General features: G+C 43.2%; 1 protein-coding gene and 1 long non-coding RNA gene across 7 annotated transcripts; one reads left to right on the top strand and one right to left on the bottom strand.

The window, feature by feature from the left end:
• Positions 1-592: 592 nt before the first annotated feature.
• On the bottom strand, positions 593-17,907 carry CRBN (cereblon). 6 transcript variants are annotated; one of them, XM_053953929.1, is made up of 11 exons: positions 17,759-17,907; positions 14,447-14,559; positions 13,689-13,891; positions 12,697-12,846; positions 11,171-11,333; positions 9,795-9,857; positions 9,304-9,388; positions 9,054-9,169; positions 6,567-6,631; positions 5,269-5,400; positions 593-3,569 (listed from the first exon to the last, which is right to left on the bottom strand). In XM_053953929.1, the coding sequence occupies exons 1-11, from the start codon at positions 17,823-17,825 to the stop codon at positions 3,386-3,388; spliced, it is 1,341 nt and encodes a 446-aa protein (XP_053809904.1). In that variant the 5' UTR covers positions 17,826-17,907; the 3' UTR covers positions 593-3,385. The 6 variants fall into 6 exon arrangements, with proteins under 6 accessions (XP_053809904.1, XP_053809905.1, XP_053809906.1 ...); XM_053953930.1 differs by having other exon boundaries at positions 14,447-14,556; XM_053953931.1 differs by lacking the exon at positions 17,759-17,907 and adding an exon at positions 17,371-17,438.
• A 127-nt stretch (positions 17,908-18,034) lies between these two features.
• On the top strand, positions 18,035-18,876 carry LOC128794228 (uncharacterized). Its single transcript, XR_008433030.1, has 2 exons — positions 18,035-18,116; positions 18,544-18,876. It is a non-coding gene; the product is annotated as an uncharacterized LOC128794228 (long non-coding RNA).
• The last annotated feature ends 2,279 nt before the right edge of the window (positions 18,877-21,155 follow it).

Here is a 21,155-nt window from a genome sequence, read left to right as displayed (position 1 = left end):
AACCCTCACTGATAACACAGAGGATCCTGTTACAAATCTCCAGGGCTCACAAAAAACAACAAAACCAGATTATTCCACAAGCACCTTCATGAACAGCCCTGCTTGGATTCAGTGCAGGGAGCACCTGTGTTCCAACACCTCTTTAAACATCAGCCCCTGCCTGAGGTTTCCCATTGGTCTATTGAGCATTTCCGTTTATCTTCTAGAAAAATTAACCCCTAGGAAAATGAAAGGCATGAAACAAAAAATATTCAAGTGCCAGCTTGGGATCTGGAAAAATGCTGGGTTTAAATAAACTCTCCTTTTTAGAGTATGGGCTATTTAAATAGCAAATGGGGAGAGAAGAGATGAAGAAGTCTGATGCACACATGGTCAAGTAAAGTTCTCCAAGAGATTGCTTGACTAATTAAATGATATTCACAATGGGTTTTAATTACCTCTCCCCTCTCTCCCATGTTATTCCTTATCTTCTCTGCCCTGGGCCAGTTGAGCCAGCACAGACTTGGAAGTGAAACTTTTACTTTTTGCAGCCAAAAACTCATCATAAACACAAACATTTCCTTTTCCCACCCCAACAATCAGCAAAACCAGGTGAGTTTTGAAACAAATTTAATTTTATTCTTTGCAAATATTTGCAAGCCACAAGATTTGTCAGAAAAGTTGTCCCAAAAGACAGAGAGGAGGAAGAGTTAAAGCAGAGACTGGGCTACCCATGGAGCAGTTCACAGAGCAATTAAAGGTGACAAAGAGAGGAACAAATGAACTGCAGCACATCCAAAAAGAGCATTAATAAAAAACAAATGAGTATATGAAATATTTTAAACCCACTGTACAAGTGGTTCTACCTATTTGTCAAAATGAACCTAAAATAAATGAAAACTTGCAAAGTTACAGGCTCGGGCTGGGCTGTTGGTGATGCTGCAATGATGGCTTGAAAATGAGTCTGTGCTGTAAATCCTGTGATCCCTCAGGATTAAATTCCTGCAGGAAATTACTCAGCCAATCAATGGGGTAACTGTAGAAAATATTTATCAAATCTGGTTTCCTTTGACTAGCTCTCCTCAGCAGTTGCTGTCTGTATTTTTCCATACTGATGTTCCAAATTTTCCCTAATTCCCACCAATAGTTTTCTCTTCAGAACAAAGTATGGGAAATATGAACCAGTGTAAGGAACCACCCCCAATTCCACACCCTGGAGCGCTGGACATTTGATAGTTCCCAGTAAGGACTGGATTCACCACCACAGGACTCAACCTGGAAGGTGTCATGGACTCAACACAGCAAACTCTGCACAGGTTTAGCACATGGAACAGCATCATCAAATGAAATTTAATTAGTGTTAATTTACTCCTGACTTACCTCGATTATGTTAGTTTACATTTGACTATATACACAAAACACCAAAAAAATGCTTATTCTGGATTCAAACATTGCCATTTTAAATTGAGAATCCAAAAGCCTCGGCCAAAACCCCAAAGAACTGAACCTTTAGAAGTTCAGTGACAGCTGAGAAAATCCTTTTGAAATTCCTTCCCAGCCCCCAGTGAACGCTCACACCAAGGCAGCAGAAGGTGCTGGGAGCCCCCTCCAACTTCTTGCCACCACCAAGCCCCACTGAGGGCCACAGGAAGAACAGACAGGAGGGACTTTGAGGGGAAAAGGAACAAAAAAACCCCAAATGTAGAGCCCAGATGTGTTGAGTGTGCAGGGGTGAGGGAGAGCCAGGCCTGGTTCCAGTGGATTCACAAACACAGAGCATCCAGTCTCCCTCTCACACCAGTGCCTGGCTTTCCAAGCTTATAATGAATCATTATCAACATCCAGAAAGTTTTCTGGATGAACACAGGCCATGATCACCCTCTGTTTGCTCAGAGCCACATCCCAAATACTGCTTTTCACAGTTCACTGCCAAGTCAGGGCACTGCACAGGGAACTGAGCACGGAATTAAAGGTGTCTAAGAAGAACAGAAGCAGCACAGAGGTAGGAAGTTTCAAAGAACTAAACCTGAGTTACACAATTAATCTCTACATACCTGGCATGACAAATACCCAGCAGCAAGTCCATGGTTTGGGGTGTTTTTCCAGCTGGAGGTACCACACTGCCATGGGAATCAGCTCCTGTGTGCCAGGCTTGGCCTTGGCCCCCAGCTGAAGTGACCTGTCCTTGCTACACCTGCCTGGAGGCTGACAGAGAACAAGCAACCAGTGGCTCATGTCTTAAACTTGACTAGTTTAACATCACCGTGAAGAAATGAACAGTGAATGATAACAGCTTCACAAGAAAACCAAGTGTTTATGTGCACTAAAAAAAAAAAAAAATCTCCACTGCCATCACCAAAGTGCATTCTGTGAGGAAAAAAAACCAATAAATCAGTGGCAAAAGCTGCCCCAGACTGGCACCCAATTTGTGAAGCACAGACAAAATAAAAACCAAACCAAAACCCAAGAAACCTCCGCACAAAAAGGCACTGCCTGTATTCCTGTTTTATTTGGAAACTTTTGCTCTTTATAAGGTGATAATTTGAAATGTTACTTTATGATCTAAAAGTTACAATTAAATAATTAAAAGAGATTTTTTCCTTCCCTTTGTCACAAGTACTACTTAAAAATCACTTCAGTGGGGTGTTTTAGAGTCCTTCCCAAACCCCTGGACACCACCACTGGTAAATTAACCAGGAATAATTTGGAAGTAATTGAAGCACACTGAACAGAACATGACAATGCTGTTTGCCCCCTGGGACTGACCTGTGCACATCTTATCAACAGTTTAAAATTTAAGACTTCTAAAGTCAAATGGACTAAACAGATGAGACAACTTGTAAGGAACAGACACTTCCCCATGGGGTCCATCCTGGGAGGCAGCTGCAATTCCAACTTTTGCACATTCCAGCACTCAGAAACTCTCAGGCTGCTTCTCTCTTCCATGGTTATTCAGCAAAAAGCTGAGAAACAGCACAAGCAGCAAACCTGAAGGACTTCAGAGAGTTAGAAACGGGGATTCTCAGCAAACCACTTGTAAGTGTATTATGGCAAACACTCCACAGCAGGTCACTGCTCTCTGCCATCCCAGGAATATTGCATCAATCAGACTCTGCTTATTGGGATTTTAGTTTGGTTTTAGTTTCCATCCCCCTTCCTTCACTGCAAGTGGGAATTACACAAGTCCAGTCTCAAGGTGTGTCCACGTGGATCAGAGATTTCCTGGTGTCCCACGTGGACCTGCATTCCCGGCGTCCCCTGGCACCCCCTCTGCAGGAAGAGTCCGGAGCTCCCGAGGAACAGCACAGGGAGCTGGGTGAGCCTGGTTCCCTGGGGATAGGAGTGTGCTTCCCGGGGTTCCTGGGCTGAGGAAGCAGGAGCAGCACTGAGCAGAGCCCCGGGGGTGTCACAGGCACAGCAGCGGCGAGCGGCCGCGCTCCGAGTCCTCGGCGTCCTCGGGGATGCGGGGCAGCAGCGCCGAGCGCGTCAGCCCCCAGAACTTGGGAGGGGACAGCTCCTTCCTGGTGGCCGTGAACTTCCAGCCCATGTGGCTCCCGCAGATCCTGCACTGGGCTATGGTCCAGGCGTACCTGCCCAGGGCACAGCAAAGCCTTGGTGAGGGAAAAGGCCTCTGGAAAATGCTGCAGCATTCGGCAGGTAGCGATCCCCAGCTGGGTTTGGGCAACAATCCCCAAAGTGGGTTTGGGTGACAATCCCCAGCTGGGTTTGGGCAACAATCCCCAAAGTGGGTTTGGGTGACAATCCCCAGATGGATTTGGGCAACAATCCCCAAAGTGGGTTTGGGTGACAATCCCCAGCTGGGTTTGGGCAACAATCCCCAAAGTGGGTTTGGGTGACAATCCCCAGCTGGGTTTGGGCAACAATCCCCAAAGTGGGTTTGGGTGACAATCCCCAGCTGGGTTTGGGCAACAACTCCAAACTGCATTTGGGTACCAATCCCCAGCTGGATTTGGGTAACAATCCTAAACTGCATTTGGGTCACAATCTCCAACTGAATTTGGGTAACAACCCTAAACTGAATTTGGGTACCAATCCCCAGCTGGATTTGGGCAACACTCCCCAGAGTGGATTTGGACAACAATCCCCAGTTGAATTTGAGTAAGAATCCCAAACTGCATTTGGGTCACAACCCCCAGCTGAATTTGGATAACAACCCCAAACCGTATTTGGATACCAATCCCCAGTTGAATTTGGGTAACAATCCCAAACTGCATTTGGATACCAATCCCCAGCTGCATTTGCAAAAACTCCTCAGGAATCCCAGCTCCCATCTAAAACCCTGCAGAGCTTCAAAAAATGAAGACAAGCCCCCCACAAACATCCCACCCCCAAAGCCCTCTCTTGCCTCTTCAAAGAGAGGAAGCAAGCAAAGCTTTTTATTTTCCCAGAAACGCTGAGAGCCCTGAAGAGGGGTCACAAAACTTCTCAGAGTAAATTATTTAATGGCAATGAAAGTGATTTTTGCCCTGCTTTTCAAATAACGGGGACTGCTGCACCTCCCACAGCAGCAGAGCTTTTCTCTTTATGAGGTAGAACATGAATATTTCAAAACCATCATAGAAGAGCTGAGAAAACACAAAAAGATGAGCAATATTAACTCCAGATATTAAAAGTCTCAGATTTTCTTTAGGGAATGTTAAAGCATGTGGTAGAAATGCCAGACATCCTCCAAATTATTGCTCAGTTCTCTGTGATATCCCAGGAAAAAAGTCCTGGATGCAAGACCTGTTATTTATTAGGCAAACTTTTACATCTAAACACTTCATTCTGTTACTGTCTCAGAGAGGCAGACTCATTATTAATTATTATTAAAATAAAATCAAAGATAATCAGATCAATACAAATGTTAAAGAATTTTTATTTCATGTAACATTTATTTCATTTTTAGATATAACAATGTATTTCAGTAGATGAAGTGTATTTCTATATTCTGGTTTTCACTTGCACTAAAGCTGTGTGAAAACAATCCTAATAGCTGTACTTGAAACAAAACTACACACAAATTTCCAGACAACTTGGTTTAAATAGTTTAGATTCTAGACTATGTTTTAAAACCTTAATATTTCCTCATTTAAAAAATATTAAATTCTGCAACATTTTGTGTTATTTTTCCATTTTATTTGTATTTTGAATAAGTCTAAATTTAGTTCCTTATTTTTTACATGAGTGAAATGATGACATGTGCCTAAAAACCTCAATATTTACTATTCCACCCTCTCAGAAATAACCAGTTTGGGTAATTTTCTATTAAAATGTTGCTGCTCTTACCCAGGGAACCAGCTGTGCTCTGTGGAGGGCCGTCCACTGAGACTCAGGTTGGAAGCTTTATATACAGTGAGAGTTTCATGGATGTATCCATGGGGATTCACATAGGCTGCCATGGGCCCACACAAGGATAAGCTACAACACACAAAGAATTTTATCAGAGAGCAAGAAAAAAAATCAAAATAAACCAGCCCCGAAGGGTGGCAAGTGCAAACAGAGGAAAAACTGCCAGCAAAGCTTAAAATAGTTCAACAGAGTAAAAAATCCCTGCTTTTTGTAGGGGAAAAAAAAAAGTGCCTTGAATTATAGCATTAAAAACTGGAAGAAAATAGATGCTAATTTAAAATATCATTGCTCAGATTTGCCTAGAATTGCAGGAAAGTACACGATAGACTCATCCTGTGTTTTACTTTAAACATGAAGTTCCAAGAAAAGCAAGGAAACTGTAACTTTAAATGTAAGCAAAAATGTTCATTTATTGCACCAGCTTCCCAGCACTTCTGTTAAAAGTTCATCATATTGACACAGCAGGAACTGTGGTGTCTGCAATCCATTATTTGATTAGGAGATAAGAAATGGCTTTTAATTACCCCATCAGCTCCTTATCACACTGATAAAGAAAAACTGTGGGGAGTCTTTGTTAACCCAAACCATCTTCTAACCTTCCCATTATCAGAGGGGATGGGTGATGGGAGTTAATCAAGATTTAAAGCAGCGACAAGGCTGACAGAAGCAGCAATTATTTGGGAAATGTAATCGTTGTTAAACATGGCAAATATTGTAGAGGGCAAATAAAGAATGGGGCCAGTTATCAGGAATAACCTTAAATTCTTCCAAGAAAAAAGGGATCACGACACTTATTGGCTTGAATAGGAACCTTCCCTGCATGCCAACATCCTGGGAGCCTGTTTATATCCCCTAATTAGTGCATTTTAATTGGCTCTTATGGCCTGTTGACATATAAATGAAGCGCTGAGAAATAAAATTTGGGATATCAAAAACTTTACTCAGAAATACCAGGATGGAAAAGTCTTTATGTGACACATTTATATTTCAAATTGTTCCCTGCGAGGTGCTGGGGGTGTGGCTCAACACCAATATCTCTTCCAATATATCTGGAAATGCTGAGATTCCCAAACTTTTTATTAAAAAAACTCAAATATAAACTGTCTATATTTACTTAAATTTTATTGGAGCTGTAACAAACCCAGCAGTTTTAAGACTTAACCCAGCTTAATCTGCTTTGCTGGGCCCGTCTTTCTGACCTAGGAGCTGCCCGAGATGAAGAGTAATAAACTCACCTGAATATTTCATTCTTGGTAGTTATTTCTGTGTCTTGGCATTGCTTACAACAGAGAGATGTGCACTGGGAAAGAGAAACAAAGAGGGAAATTTCATTAATTTCCAGATGCTTGTCAGCAGTGGGAAGTAATAAAAAATGTCTCTCCCTTTCCATCAGAACAGACTTTGGACCAATTGTTTTGTTCAGCAGTCACTGATGTGGGCTATTTTTCCTATGCATTTTACTTATTTAAACATCAATTATTATCTAAAAGACATAATAATTTTCATATCATCCCCTAACAGAAAGGTCCACACACAGAGAATTGGATCTGACTCCACAAAGATAATAAATGAGCCAACCTTTTAAGGTCTCTAAAGGCTAATTTAGAAAAAACAACCTTTGCTCTTCTGCAATACAGCACAGAAAGGCAGATGAGACAAATGCAATCATTAAGTCTTTCTTAAATTTGAGGGTACTGTAGATCAATGGGTTTAATTTCCTCACAAAAATAGGTAAAACATATTGATCTCTCTCCTGGAGATGATAACAGATTAATCCATCTTCCACAATTTCTACAAAGCAGAACTGAACAATTCATCACTGACACTGCCCAGAAAAGCAGCATTTAAATCAGCTCAGCAGAACACTCCCATTCATTTTCAGCACGTGCATTACCTCTACTTCTTCTTAAGGGTAATGCCTGTGAAATTCCCCCAAAATGAGCCACAGGATTTTGGAATAAAATGCTGCACTCAGGGACAGTGCTCTTTGAACCGGGAGTTTGTGTTTCTGAGCCCCCTGAGCTGTGACACCACCCACTCAAACCACTCCTTCCTCTCTCCTCTGCTCCCTTCAGAGGTTTTTGTTGGGTTTCAGCTGCTCCAGCTCCTCTCCTGGAGGTGCCCCTGCTCCTGCCCCACTCTGCTCCCTGGAGATGAGGAAGGACAAGAGCTCTACTCCTCAGATCCTCCTCAGCCCCTCTTGAAGCTGCCCTGGCCGCTCTCTCCTGCCAGGAACTTCCCCACCTCACTCACAGATTGCACTGCAATGCTCACACAGCCCTCAGAGTCCAATTCAGCCACTCTTCCAAACCTCTCTGATGACTGCAATTAGCACTCCCAAGTGGAATTCACACTGCTACACCTGGGAGCCAGGCACATTCCTTAAAATTAGCATTGGGAAAGCTGATAAAAGTACAATACTTTGGTATCAAAGGAAAATGGACCAGCTCTCAGGATCAGTTTTATTTATTGGAAATTGCATTCTGAGCAAGCCAGGGCATCCGAAAGAACTCTGGATAAAAAGGACTGGATTGGATAAAAATGCTGCTAAATAAGCTGTAAAAAGCCACAGTGCACTCCCCATTCTGACACTAACACAGAACAGTTAAACACATTTACAGACCAAAATGTCACATGATGATGAAGAAAACACCTCTTGGATATAGGCTAAAAAGCAACTTTAACTTGAATTTATGAGGCTAATTGAAGTTCTCCTGCCTCTTTGGGATTTATGGAAAACACATAATTACTGAACAGGAACAGTTCTCAGCAGCACTGGAGTATCAGGGTGTTTTCAGAGTTTCAACTCAGAAAAGACAAGTGAAATTTAGTCTGACTACAGCCTCAGGCAAACACCTGCCCATTTTGTCTCAGCATTTGGAAGAGATGTTTTCTGCCTCCTTTCTTTAAATTTCTGGTGCATGAATTTGGGAAGAGGATCATTATTAAAATGACCCTCAGGTTCTCTTTTCCCCAGAAACAGGCAAGAATTTAATGACACTACTTTTTATGCAAAGAGGCAAAATTCCCACTGCTCTGTGTCCATCAGACAAGCACAGTACTGTTATTTAGAAAATATAAATTATTACCAAGAACTGTACTACACAAAAATAGAACATTTAGAACATTACAAGGCCATGGCAATGGAAAGAAGAGAAGAGAAACAAGTTTTTGAACATCTTAAGAAGGAATTGCCTAAGAAATAAATGTCTTTTACAAAATAAAAAAAATCTGTTTAGTCCAATCTTTAGATTTATGCTCAATACTACAAAGATTTTGCTACAAAATCCAAAACTTTCCATGTCAAAATGATGCTGGATCGTGGTGTCAGTGTGGGGCTGTGATGGTTGTTAACAACACTGGACTTCTAGCACCACCTCATGGTTAAAAAACTGCTGTGCCACACTGAAATACTTCTAGCAAAAGCAAATATAATTATATATTATATTTTATATGTTCAATATATGTTACATTATGTATTATATATATTATGTGTTATATATACTATTTACTATATATTATATATGTTTTTTCTTGCTGCCAAACATAATCCAGCACTGAGACATAATTTTCCTTTCGAGCAAACTTTTGAAGAAATAACAGAACGCCCAAATTCATCCTCTGGAAGGATTAGCTGGAAATTGCATCATTTCTGGAAGAGATTGTGACAGTCACTCCTATTTTTTTGGCAATTTGATGGCAAATAAGGAAGAAGCACTCACTTTGTTCATGATATCTAGCTCACAGCGGAGCCTCTGCACAGCACTGCCTATTTTGAGCAACTGGATACGTAAAGCATCATCAATGGGCAGGCAGGCAGCAACTCTGTAAGAAAAATCTAGAAATGAGAAAGCAGCAGGTCTGTTAGAATTAACAGAGAAATAAATCCAACTGTTTCTATTTACCACAGGTAATTATCTAAGCTGTGGTCTCTTAAGAATTTTTTAAAAAATTGAAAAAAAAAGCTCGTACCTATTGGGTTTGATGGAAGAGATTCATCTTTAAGGTTTTCATCCCACTCATGGAGCTGCCTCTTGACTCTCTCCATCAAGGTTTCCTTTTGTTAGAAGAAAAGCCTAATTTAAATACACAGCTATTGCTGTTTTCTTCTTAGGAAAAAAACAAAAGGGAAGCAAAATGTAGAGTAAGCTCTTTTCCCTAAGTGGACAGTAGTTTTTAATTAAAGAATAATTAAAGAATCACTTTGTACCTGCATATTTTAACTGGTTTTTGCTCTGAGACAACACAGAATCTCTGCTATCCCTCCCAGACATTTGCTGTAGGAAGGAGGAAACAACCACAGTGGGGGAAGCCCTTCCTGATCTTTTCACACTACTCTGAATATAAAATGCTTTAAAATGGAAATGATGAGCCAATAAAATTACAGCTTTCCTATTATCCCATACTCAGATATTACAACTAGAAAGCTCTGTGCAGGTTATTTGGTTTAAGGGGGAACTTACAGCATCATAGAGAGAGTAGAGCCAGGGGGGCCAAGATGTCAAACTTGCACAGTGGAACTTCCTCTGAAACCAAACCCACAAATATTCATTTTTAACAAAGGCAGACTTTAGGGACAGCTTTTTTGAAACAAATAAAACAGGGAAGACAGACCTGATTATTTAAAGATACAAGAAATTATCCCCATCAGGACTAGCACCTGACTGTGAAGCTTCCAAACCCATTTTCAGATGCATTGAGGGCTAAGCCTTCTCAACAGGACAATACATGGATTTTGTCACAAAACCTGTCTCTGCATTAGAGGTATTTCTGATGTTTAGTAATAAAAAATTATGTCTTTCAAAAGTGTGTCTTTCTGAAATGGAGACAGTTGAAAATTTAAGTGCTATTAACAGTGCATCTGTTCCTGTCTCCACCAGCTGGTCCTGGAACCACCAAATTTCCACCAGTGCAATGTCATTTGTTTAATTAACCCATTTTCTCCAGTGATTTCTGAACACAGAAATTGAGAGCTTTAGTTAATAAAAGTCTAAAAAGCAGCACACAACACAACTACGCTGCTTTTCAAAAGAGGAGCTCATATTGCACTGCAAATATGTACAAATTCAATTTTCATCTCCCCTTTGAGGGCAACTCTCCTCATTTACAAATGACACCAGTAGGGAGATGGAGGTCAACAGGACAATTACCCTGCTCGGCATCTGCATCCCAGGCTTTTCCTACCGTGGGTTCACTTCATTTCAGCTTCACCTGACAAAATCAGCCTAGGAAAGGGATTTCCACCCCACAGCTCAGAATTTCTGGGCTCATTAACTCACATGAACTTGGTCAGGAATTCTGAGAATCAAGAGCTCTTTGTTATCAATGGAGTTTTTAATTTGATTTTGAGGGTACAAGAGTTCAAAACCGTTAAAGAAAAAAGCAAATCCAAACTTGAGTCGAGTTACCAGGATTCTGTATTAATTTCTGGAGGTAGTTCCAAAAATCTCTACAGAGACACAAGATTTCAAGGTAACTTCTCTGTGTCAATGACCAAAACAATAAAATAAATAATAAATACAGATATAAACTGGCACAGGTTGCCCAGAGAGGCTGTGGCCTCCCCATCCTTGGAAGTGTCCAAAGCCAGAATGGAGGGGGCTTGGAGCAACCTGGGATAGTGGAAGGTGTCCCTGCCCTTGGGATGGATGGGCTTTAAGGACCTTTCCAACCCAAACCATGGTGTGATTCCATGAAAAGCAGGAGGTGGGAATCTGCCTTCCCTGTTGTGCCTCCTCCTCTACAGATGGAACAGGATACCGATTCTCAAGATGCCATCAGAAATTAAGACAAAAAAATACAAAACCATAATAACCAAAGCTGTAGAATAACTTCTCACCTTCTGGTACTTCTGCCACCACTGCCTGATGGCTCTGTCCTGCCAGGAAGTGGGTTTGGAAGAGGGAAGCACGTGGCACCTGCTGAGAGACTGCAGCTGCACTGCTGACATGGTGGGAGGCAGCACTCGCTCAGGCAGGATTTGTACTTTAGCCTGCTGGATTCTGAGAAAGGAAACAAAAAGATGAGGTGTACACATATTTTTTAAATGTTTTTTTCCAATACATGCATTTTAAAAAAAATTGATTTTATTGCTTATGGGAACACAGGCTGGTGCAATGGATTAATCACTCCACAGTACTAGAGAATTTAAACAATAACCCATTCCATCAGAACTCCTTTTTATTCTAGAGCACTACAGATCTGTTGGGATTGTGGTGGACAGAAATACAGACAGATTGGCAGTGGCAACACAGCTGAATGTTCCACAGTCTCAGCACTATAGATTTAGATTTTTGTCTCCTCAAGTTACTTTTGGTATAAAAAACCAGCTCTTCCATCTCAATGCCTCAGTTTAGCTGAAATGCACTTTGCTATCTTCAAACCACAAAAGCTTCTGTGCTCAGCTAGAGGTCAGAATCAGCAGAAATAGGATACAGACTCTGATCAGATTTTAATATCCCAGCATCAAAGGTCACCTCTTCCACAAAGACCTCAGCATAAGCTGTCCAGCAGGAAAGACTTCATGTTTTATCAGGATTATGCAGCAGAAATCCTGAAATATTGAGGGGTGTGTCATTAATGACAATTATTGAGGGATGTGTAATTAGAAAATTTTTGATTTTTTCACAGAGACAGCCCTGAACTGGTAACTTGCAATAAACTGTAAGATTATGTTGTGCCAAAAGCACTCAGGAATCAGAAACACCAAGAATTATGGAAATGTTCTTGCTAAGGAGCTCTGGACAGTGAATTCCAGTAACAAAGCTGCTGCTGCTGCAGTTGTCCAAGCACTGCCACCATATGTCCAAGCAGGGCTTCTCCAAAGCTGTAACACTCAGAGTCTGTTACTGGGAACCAAATGTTAGAGAGCAAACAGCACAAGTATTCTTCATTTCTTCAGCTGCAGGTCACAAAACCACAGAAATGCTGCTCCCAGGCCTCTTTCTACAGCAATGCCACTATGCTGAATTGCAGGATACAGGTGAACAGCTCTAGATTTACAGGTTTGGAGTAAATACTTCACAAGCCTTGCAAAAAATATGACAGAAGCTCTGGCAATTGTGCTAAGAATTGTCACATGCTCCCAGATCAATGCTGGAGCCTGGAGCTCTGGCCAGTGACACTGCCATGGTGCAGGGCACGATGCCAAGGAGTTGAAAATGAGGGAAGACTCAGCATGTTCTTACTGGATGTTCAGGATCTTGAGCACTTTTAGAAATGGAAAAAGGCATTAATTATGTAATATGTTAAAACTAGTCAGAAGAGCCTCTAAAAATCACAGCTATCAAACTGGAATACAGCAAATAAAAGCATACTCCTAGGGAAGTTGACTTGAGTAGAGAATTAACTCCATAATTTTCGTACCCATCTGACTGAGTTCGTATTTCAAGCACCTTGAACCTCTGTCTTCCAATTGCTTTCACCTTGACTGTTTCAACTCCGTATTCCTGCTCTTCTCTGTAGGCATAGATTTCTGCTGTCGTTCCAAAATGTGCTTCCCTCTCATGTGCATTGCTAAGAGTAACAGAATTAAAGATTAATTAAATTAATTAACCCACTCCAAACAGCACTGCTAATTCAGTCTCCAGTCTGCCTGTACTGACTGTACATGATTGGTCTGATCAAAAAAGCAATTTTTGGTAAAATACCTTTAATTAATCACAGTAATAATTTTTCCATTATAAAGCAATTTCTATTGTTTTGGTTGGTTGTTTTGCCAGGTGACTTGATTTTGTTTTAGTGTCTAGCTGTGACATTCTGGGAGCACAGGGATCACCAGTGTGTCAGCATTTCAAATGCAGACACTGAAAGCACTGAAAGCAAACATTCTTTGGATTGACTTTGTAACAGGAACTGTTCCCACCTCCCACACAATTAATCCATAGTAAATTGCAGGGGGAAGAGGGAGGAACATTCCCAACTTCTTCTGGCACCGATCAGCTTTTCTCTTCTCCACTTTTCTATCACCTCCTGTCTCTCAACTCCACTGTGAAACATTTGCCAGCGCTTGTTAGCTCACACACAAAACAAGCAACAATACAGCTCTCAGAACAAGAATGTGACTTTGACATTTCGGGTCAAGGCTTATTCTTTAACAAGATGGAACAAACAGTTACTGAAAAAAAAGAGGATGCTCAAACAAGGACACAGATCAGCACTTGCTGATTCTCCACACAAACACGAGATGCTGTCAAGCACCTACACTGCCATTACATATTGGAAGACAACTTCTGTTAAGCAATTTCAGCTTGTTATCGAGCACAGAACTGATGCAACCATCTGCTTTTGCTTCAGTACCCACAGAAACTGCGCTAAAAACATGCTGCACACACCAGCAACCCGCCCGTGGCTTTTACCTGTATGCAAGGACAGCAAAGGTTCTGTCTTTCTGAATTAAATTCCGCACCATGCTAACCTCTTGGGGGCGGAAGAGCTGCAGCGGCAGCGTCTGGCCGGGGATCAGCATCACCATCAGCCGGGGCAGCACGGGGATCACCTGGCAGCTGTCGTCATCGTGCACGGTCCTGCCGTGGAACTCCTCCATGTCCGAGCCCAGGTACTGCCGACGGCAAGGAGGGACGGTCAGGGAAGGGGGGCGGGCAGGGAGGACGTGGACAGAGCACGGGCATGGAGCTGCTCTGGGCTTGTTCAGCCTGGAGGAGGCTCCAGGCGGATCTAATGTGGCCTTCCAGTATCTGCAGGAGCTCCAGGGAAGATGAGCAGAGGCTCTTTCCAAGGCATGGAGTGGCAGGACACAGGGAATGGCTTCCCACTGCCAGAGGGCAGGGTTAGATGGGATACTGGGAAGAAATTCCTCCCTGTGAGGGTGGCCAGGCCCTGGCACAGCGTGCCCAGAGCAGCTGGGGCTGCCCCTGGATCCCTGGAAGTGTCCAAGGCCAAGCTAGACAGGGCTTGGAGCAATGTGGGACACTGGAAGCTGTCCCTGCCCAGGGGGTTCAACTGGGTGCCCTCTATGGTTTTTCCAACCCAAATCATCTTATGATTCTGTGAAAATAAAATTATGTTTGTGGCTTAAGCACATTACAGTAAAACTATACAAACCCCATCCAAACCCTTTCAGCATATATTTAATGGACAATATATAAAAACATACCATATGTGATGTGGGCAAACTGGTATCAAAATTAATGATATTTGGCTTCTCAGCTTCTTTACTATCTTGGTCTTCCACTTCCATTTCATTGTCATCCTCTTCCTCGCTCTCTACTAAGAAGCACATACAGAATATTTTATAGGAATCAATCAGACAAGACTGAGATACTGAGAAAAAACCTGAGAATCAGGGAAATGCATTCAATATTCCCAGGCTACAGCTTTGCACAGGGAAATAAACCAGAGGAAAACAATTTTCTTGTTGTTAGAGCAAAATCATCATTCTGTAGAAAGGGTCAAAAGCTGGTAATTTATTTCTGAAAGCCCAAAGAACAACTTTCCTTGGAAGAAAAGAATAAACAAAGGCTGTCAGTTCAGGTTTTCACTACAGGGGTGCTTCCTTATCTCAGCTCGAAAGGTTTTCTGCCTGCACACCAGGATGCCAGATCACTTCACTCCTTGCAGGATGCTGAGTAAAGAGTCTGAAGCTGCACAAACCTCAACAATCAAACTGCAAGTGAGTAAGAAGCAATGGGAAGCTCCGTGTTCACGCAGAGACTCTTGCTGGTATTTTAGACAATTGAATTGCTGTCAGCCCTTGCTGTGTGTACACCAAACACAAACCCAGCAAAGGCAACTCCTGAGGAAGCCAAACACAAGACTAGGAGGGATTTCAGATACAAAATAGTATTTAAAAACTACTGCTTCCTTCCCATTCCTCAGCCAATCCTAAAGCAATTTTCAAGCAAGAGGACAATTAAAGTATCAGTCACTGCATTAATTGACCCTAATTCTTTGAACACAAACATTATTTATACAGCTTGTTATGCCTAAACTACACATTAGCATAACCCAGTCTCCAGGATTCTTACACCAAGAGCTGCTGGGTAATGGATAATCCCAGTGGTGCTGAAAAACATCACAAGTGGTGCTTGAAAGCTATTACAAGATGAAAAAAATAATTTACAATAGCCAGTCTAGTTGCCTGCCTTTGCAATTAATATCTTCTTAAAAACAGTTGAAAATATAAAAGGTAGAGGGGTTCTCTCATCCTGAAAGATTCTGCAGGGAAATCTCAAAAAAGAAGGATGTTGCAGAAGCAAAGGATTTTCCTTCAGAAATGGGAGCACCACCAAATTCACTATTTCTGAGAGTGGAGTACAAGAGAACAGTGAAAAAGACATTAAAAGCTGATTTTAGAAAACCTTTTTTCCCCTCTTTGCCCTTCAGACACACTTGTTAAATGCTCCCACAAAATGTTTAGTCACTGGTCTTATTTCTGCTTCACCTCACTTATGTTTTTTTTAAATAGTTGATAGTTTACAGAACCTGCTCTTACAGATCCATCCTATATTGAATTTATCTCAGCAAGAAATGATCCAGCACAACAGGAAAGGAGGTTACAGACTCTCTTTGGTATTGTACCTAATTACAGTCCTTTCAGCAATGAGACACCATCTGCCTAGTGGCTGTTAAAAATACTCCACATCTATATGAAATTTCTTATATTCAATTAGCAACCCTAACCACGAACAATTACAAAATGTTTAGGATGTCCAAAGCAGCCATTATTTTGCTTAGTTTGACGGAGGGGAAGAGCAGGAAGTTTCTGTTTGGTTCTGGGGCATCACTGCAGGATGGGGGAGGGGGGAAAAAACCAAAATATTCTGATTTTTCCACGTGCTCCCATCCGGCTGCATCCATCATTAGCAGTTTTAACAGGGAGAGGCTGTCCCACTTGCTTTTCTGAACACAGAGAAGGAATTAGCAGTTGATTGGAAAGAATTGTGCCCTGCAAACTTTTGCTGGCTGCTGCCAAAAGCGCACAGTGGCTGCTGTGTGGTGCTGGCTGAGGGACTGTGATGACTCATTTCACTGCAGCAGCACCAGCCAGCCCAAAACACAGAAAATCCCGGCGCCTTCCCTCTCCTCCTCCCTCTCAGCTGGCAAAACAAGCTGAACCTTTTACACCCCCAACTACGGGGTTTTGTTTATCTTTAAATTCCAGGATTAGCAGCACCTCCGGCACACAGGAAAGAGGGAAAAGCGAGCGCAGAAGGCTCCCCTGCATAACAAAAATCACATTTTCCTCATGCTGGTTCACTAACACAACCCAACCCACTCTCAATTGCTTTGTGCAGAAATGAGGAAATATGAACCTCATTTAAGGAAAAGGGACAAGGTTATATACAGGTCATATTAAGGTTATATTAAACCTGTATTTTCTAAAATATTCAGGAAATAACTCATTATGGTGATATTAAAGCTGTATTTCCTCAAATATTCAGGAAATAGCTTATATTAAAGCTGGAAATAACTTAAGGTGATATTAAAGCTGTATTTCCCCAAATATTCAGGAAAATTGCTTATACTACGGTGATATTAAGGCTGTATTTCCTAAAGTATTCAGGAAATATTTTCCTATCATTTAAAACATACAGGCCTAAAGAGCTCACAGAATTTCCTGCCATGAGAAATGCCACTGGCTCCTGGCAGGATTTCCTGCTCCCTTCTCCCCTGCATGCTTATTCTGAAATAATGCTTCTTTTCAGTTAAGCACAAGCTGCTTCCCAACCCATTCGATCTCCTGTCAGTGTAGAGGCACCACATGCAGAAAAAAACACATTATTATGCAATAATTATGCAATAATTCCCTGGGTGAGGAATTGCTCTGGTGTGTGCGAGAGATAAGCCGGGCAGCACATGGGATCCAGCACTGCTCTCCACCCAGCACCTCTGCTTATTTGCACTGGAAAACACAGCAGAGACTTTCTAAAACAACACAGATTCTGCTCGGACTCCGGGTTTCACAGGGGTCCCGATGCACAGAGAAGTGCCTGCTTTGCCCGCTCTGCCGGGAGCCCCACCGCGCCCCAAACCCCATCGGCTGCCCCAAACACCCGTGTCCCTTCCTGCACCGCACACCCACGGCCTCGAGGGAACACCCACGGCCTCGAGGGAACATCCACGGCCTCGAGGGAACACCCACGGCCTCGAAGGATTTGTAGGAGCCCAGGAGCAGAGGCCGCAGGAGCCCGCGGCCCCACGGGCCAGGCTCACCCGCCGCCGCCTCGCACCGGCCGGCAGCGCCCCCAGCCCCGCCGGCCCTCAGCGCTCCCCACACCGCCCGGGGGCTCTCCCCGCCTCCCCTTCGCTTTCCTTTCCCCTTCCTCTTCTCTCCGCCTCCGCTTCCTTCCTTTCCTTTCCTTTTCTTTCCTTCTCTTTTCCCCTTCCCCGCCCCGCCTTGCCCGCCGAGCCCCGGCCCGGCGCCTCCCCCGTGGGTGCCCCCGGCCCGGCCCGGCCCTGCCCTCACCGGGCACCAGCTGGAGGTGGTTCCCCATGTTATCTCGGGGCTCTCCGCCTCGGTCCTCGGCGGCCATCGCTGTTTACCCGGAGAGCAGGCTGGGAAGGCGCCGGGGCGGGGGCAGGAGGCGGGCGGAGGAGGAGCCCGAGCCCGCCGGAGCCGGGCCGGGAGCCGCGGCCTCTGCCGGGGCCGGGGCTCCGCGCTCACCGCCGGGGCTCACCGCGATCGTGTGCCCGGGGAGGGACAGCCCTTTCCGCCTGGAGGGCTCGGGGCTGGCGGGGGACAGCGGTTCTTCCTCTGCTCACAGGGCACGGCCGTGGGTGAGCAGGGCAGAGGCGCCCCGGGTGGCACCGGCGGCGAGTCCCCGGTGCGCTTCATGGCCGGGCTGCGGGCGTGGGAGAGGGGCTGGGTGTGAATAAAATCCGCGGTGGGTTAAACCTCACGGGTAAATGGCTTGAAAAGAAACGAAACACAATTTAAGATAAAAATTTATCCGCGCAAGACTCGGAGAGGGTGCAGCGAAAGGCCAGGGAGGAGCCGAGGGCACTGGAGCATCTCTGCTGTGAGGGAAGGCTGAGCTGGGGTTCTTCGACGCCGAGAAGAGATGGCTGGAAGGGGATTTTACCCGTGCGCACACATTTTAGTAATTTGGTTATTAAATATATTAGTTACGGCGCCAAGAGGATGGAGCTAGGCTCCTCTTGATGGTGCCCAGCCATGGCACAAGAGGAGCGGGCAGAAACTGATGCCCAGGAGTTCCACCTGGACATGAGGAAAAACTTCTTCCTCTGCAGTGGAACAGCTGCTCAGAGATGGTGTGGAGTCTCCTCCCTGGGGATGTTCAGACCTGTTGAGACACAATCCCGTGCCCTGTGCTCCTGAAACTTGCCAGCAGAGTCCTGTCCCGGTGTGAGGTTGGTGGCATCACCAGGAACGGGTCATGGGATGCAAACCCGGCCGATGCACCCCGAAAAGTTCAATGCAGCTGCCTCTGCACTGCCCAACTCCCACACAAACGCTGTCTCATCATTTATTATCATTTCCTTCCCCTTTAAAAACCCTCAAAAAAGCCATATCGTGGCCCTGGGATTTCTCTCTAATAAAATGTTCTATTTTTATTGCTGAAATTTCTGTTCATTAGTTGTTATAAATCACTAAACCCATACGGTGTTCCTGAGCACTTCACAATTCCTCTCTCATCTCAGCCCTATTTGTTGTTTTCTCCTTAAAAAGGCTTTTTTCGTTGTTATTCAGGGAAAAATCCTGCACTTTCTGCTTTTCCCTTCAGCATCTCCCATTTCAGTTCAGCAATAATATTCTCCCTGCATCAATGACAGAGCAAACCAATGATTAGCCAGCAAGCAAAACACTAATTTTTATTTTTTTTCTTTTAATCAGAATTAAAGTGGTTTAGAGGACCACATTTAAAAGACAAATAGCACTGTAATTTCCTTACCATCATGGGTGGAAAATTCCCAATCATTATCTATACTGACCTGAATGGGTCTTTTGTGCAACAAACAATACCACATTTGCCAAACGAGCATAAACATGCCTGTGATGATACATTAAACATTTATAAAATACAATAATCACTTAAATTATTAAGTTATGATTCCATAACTTTTTCTGCACTGTCTCAGTGTAATACACATAATTGCAGGGTATTGTATCTGATAGTTTACCATAATTTAAAAAAAAAAAAAAATTCTTGTCAGGCTGGCCAACTGAAGAATTAAAAAATTATGAGCACCTTCTCCAAACCCTGGGATTTTATTAAGAAATATTGTGATAAATATTTTTTAATTCTATTGACATGCTAAAGTATTTTTATTTCTGTTGGTTTTTTACTAAATTGCTGGGGGTATATTTGAGTCACACCTTTGAGCTTGTTTCTGCACTCTTATTTTTTAGTGGCTCCTTATTTTTTAGATTCTCCAAAAACTCACATGACCCAAGGAGCTGAGATTTCTTTTAGGAAACCCTAAATTCAATAATACCCATAATAAAATGGTAAGTAGTGAGGACTCTGGGAGTATTCTGGATGCTGTTGCAGCTCTTTATCACCCTAACTCTGCTAACAGCTCTGTCTATGAGCACTGTAACTCCAGCAAGTGCTTTAAATCTAAATTCAACCTCCAGATTAGGCATTAACTCTAATTTAGACTCTGATTATAATTTATAGACTAGCCACCAGCTTTTTCTACAGGGCTGTAGTGAAGACGCTGAGGATTTTGGGTGAAGTTTTTTTGAAATAAGTGACTTTTGTTAACTTCCACATCACCATCAGGACGTTTACTAAATGCTTTAAGGTATAATTAATTTTGAGGGTTTTAAATTAAACCTGCGAGAAAACATGTTTAACATAGAAATATTGATACTCATTAGCACAAAAAGCTTAGTTTGAAGTGTCACTAATCTCACTCCCAGCACAAACTCAGACTGGGAGCACTGGAAGTTGTTTCCTAGTGGGGCTTCATCCCTGAATTCATCTCCAGTGGCTGGTTAGGAATAATTGCAAAATTGTTCTTGGTTAACCATTGAGTAGTTTGGAGTCAGAGGATGTTAAATCACCTTTCCAGAAGAAAAAGAAACAAAGGGGCAGGATTGTAAAGCATATTAAAATGTAGCTCTATTTAGAATTTAATTTAGTGTTGATTTAGTCTTCATCCTGGGTCACACTCGGGATGAGGAGAGCAGAGGATGGAGTGCTTGCTGCCTGATTACAGGTGCAGTTCTCAACACAAGGAGTTTGCAAACCAGTCCCAGCCTCCTCCTGGTCAGTCCTTCACTGGACAGATCATTGCTCTACCAAAAATACAACTCTACCTCCCCAAAATACGCCCTTCAGCCAGGTTCTTATTTAACTTTTCTTCCCATTTTCCTGCTCCTGCATCCATTTCCTGACTATCCTCAGGAGGAAAGCTGTGTGACTGGTGAGGAGATGAAATAAGAGAAACTAAGAGCAGCTCTGCTGACAGAATCTTCCCGTGTGAAATTCCAAAGCTCCTTCCCATCCCTCAGCTCCCTTCTCTCTCCACACTGGTTGGGAAAAGAAGTTGTCAATGTCTAAGCAGCCAATGCACTCCCTCGTCCCCACCTACATCCTTGGATGAAGTGGAAAATTCAAAAATTCCCGATATTGCCGGGAGAGGAGGCACTAGATGGTGCTGTAACATCCCCTTTTGCAGCTTTGCTCTGGCAGAATTACTCAGCTGGGCTGCTCTGCGAGCTTTGGGGCTTCTGTTTTTAGCGGATTCATGCCAACAATGGAAAAGTTTGATCCACAGCATTATCCTTTTAAATGAGGAGGTTTGTGTTTCTGACACGTGCTGGTTTGACCGGCCTGTTTAAAAAGGAGTCTGGATGGTCTAATTAAACTGGTAAAAGTTCTGTGCACTTGTGC

The sequence above is a fragment of the Vidua chalybeata genome, chromosome 12 (genome assembly GCF_026979565.1).
Source record: "Vidua chalybeata isolate OUT-0048 chromosome 12, bVidCha1 merged haplotype, whole genome shotgun sequence".
NCBI lineage: Eukaryota > Metazoa > Chordata > Aves > Passeriformes > Viduidae > Vidua > Vidua chalybeata.
Note: the sequence above shows the minus strand (reverse complement) of the source record. Positions and strands in the feature narration are given on the sequence as shown.

Coding starts and splice junctions, on each gene's coding strand:
- CRBN (XM_053953929.1), bottom strand. CDS start 17,825: ATGGCCGCCGAGGACCGAGGCGGAGAGCCCCGAGATAACATGGGGAAC. Junction 14,560..17,758: donor CCACCTCCAGCTGGTGCCCG/GTGAGGGCAGGG, acceptor TGTGCTTCTTAG/TAGAGAGCGAGGAAGAGGAT. Junction 9,389..9,794: donor TCTACTCTCTCTATGATGCT/GTAAGTTCCCCC, acceptor TTCTAACAAAAG/GAAACCTTGATGGAGAGAGT.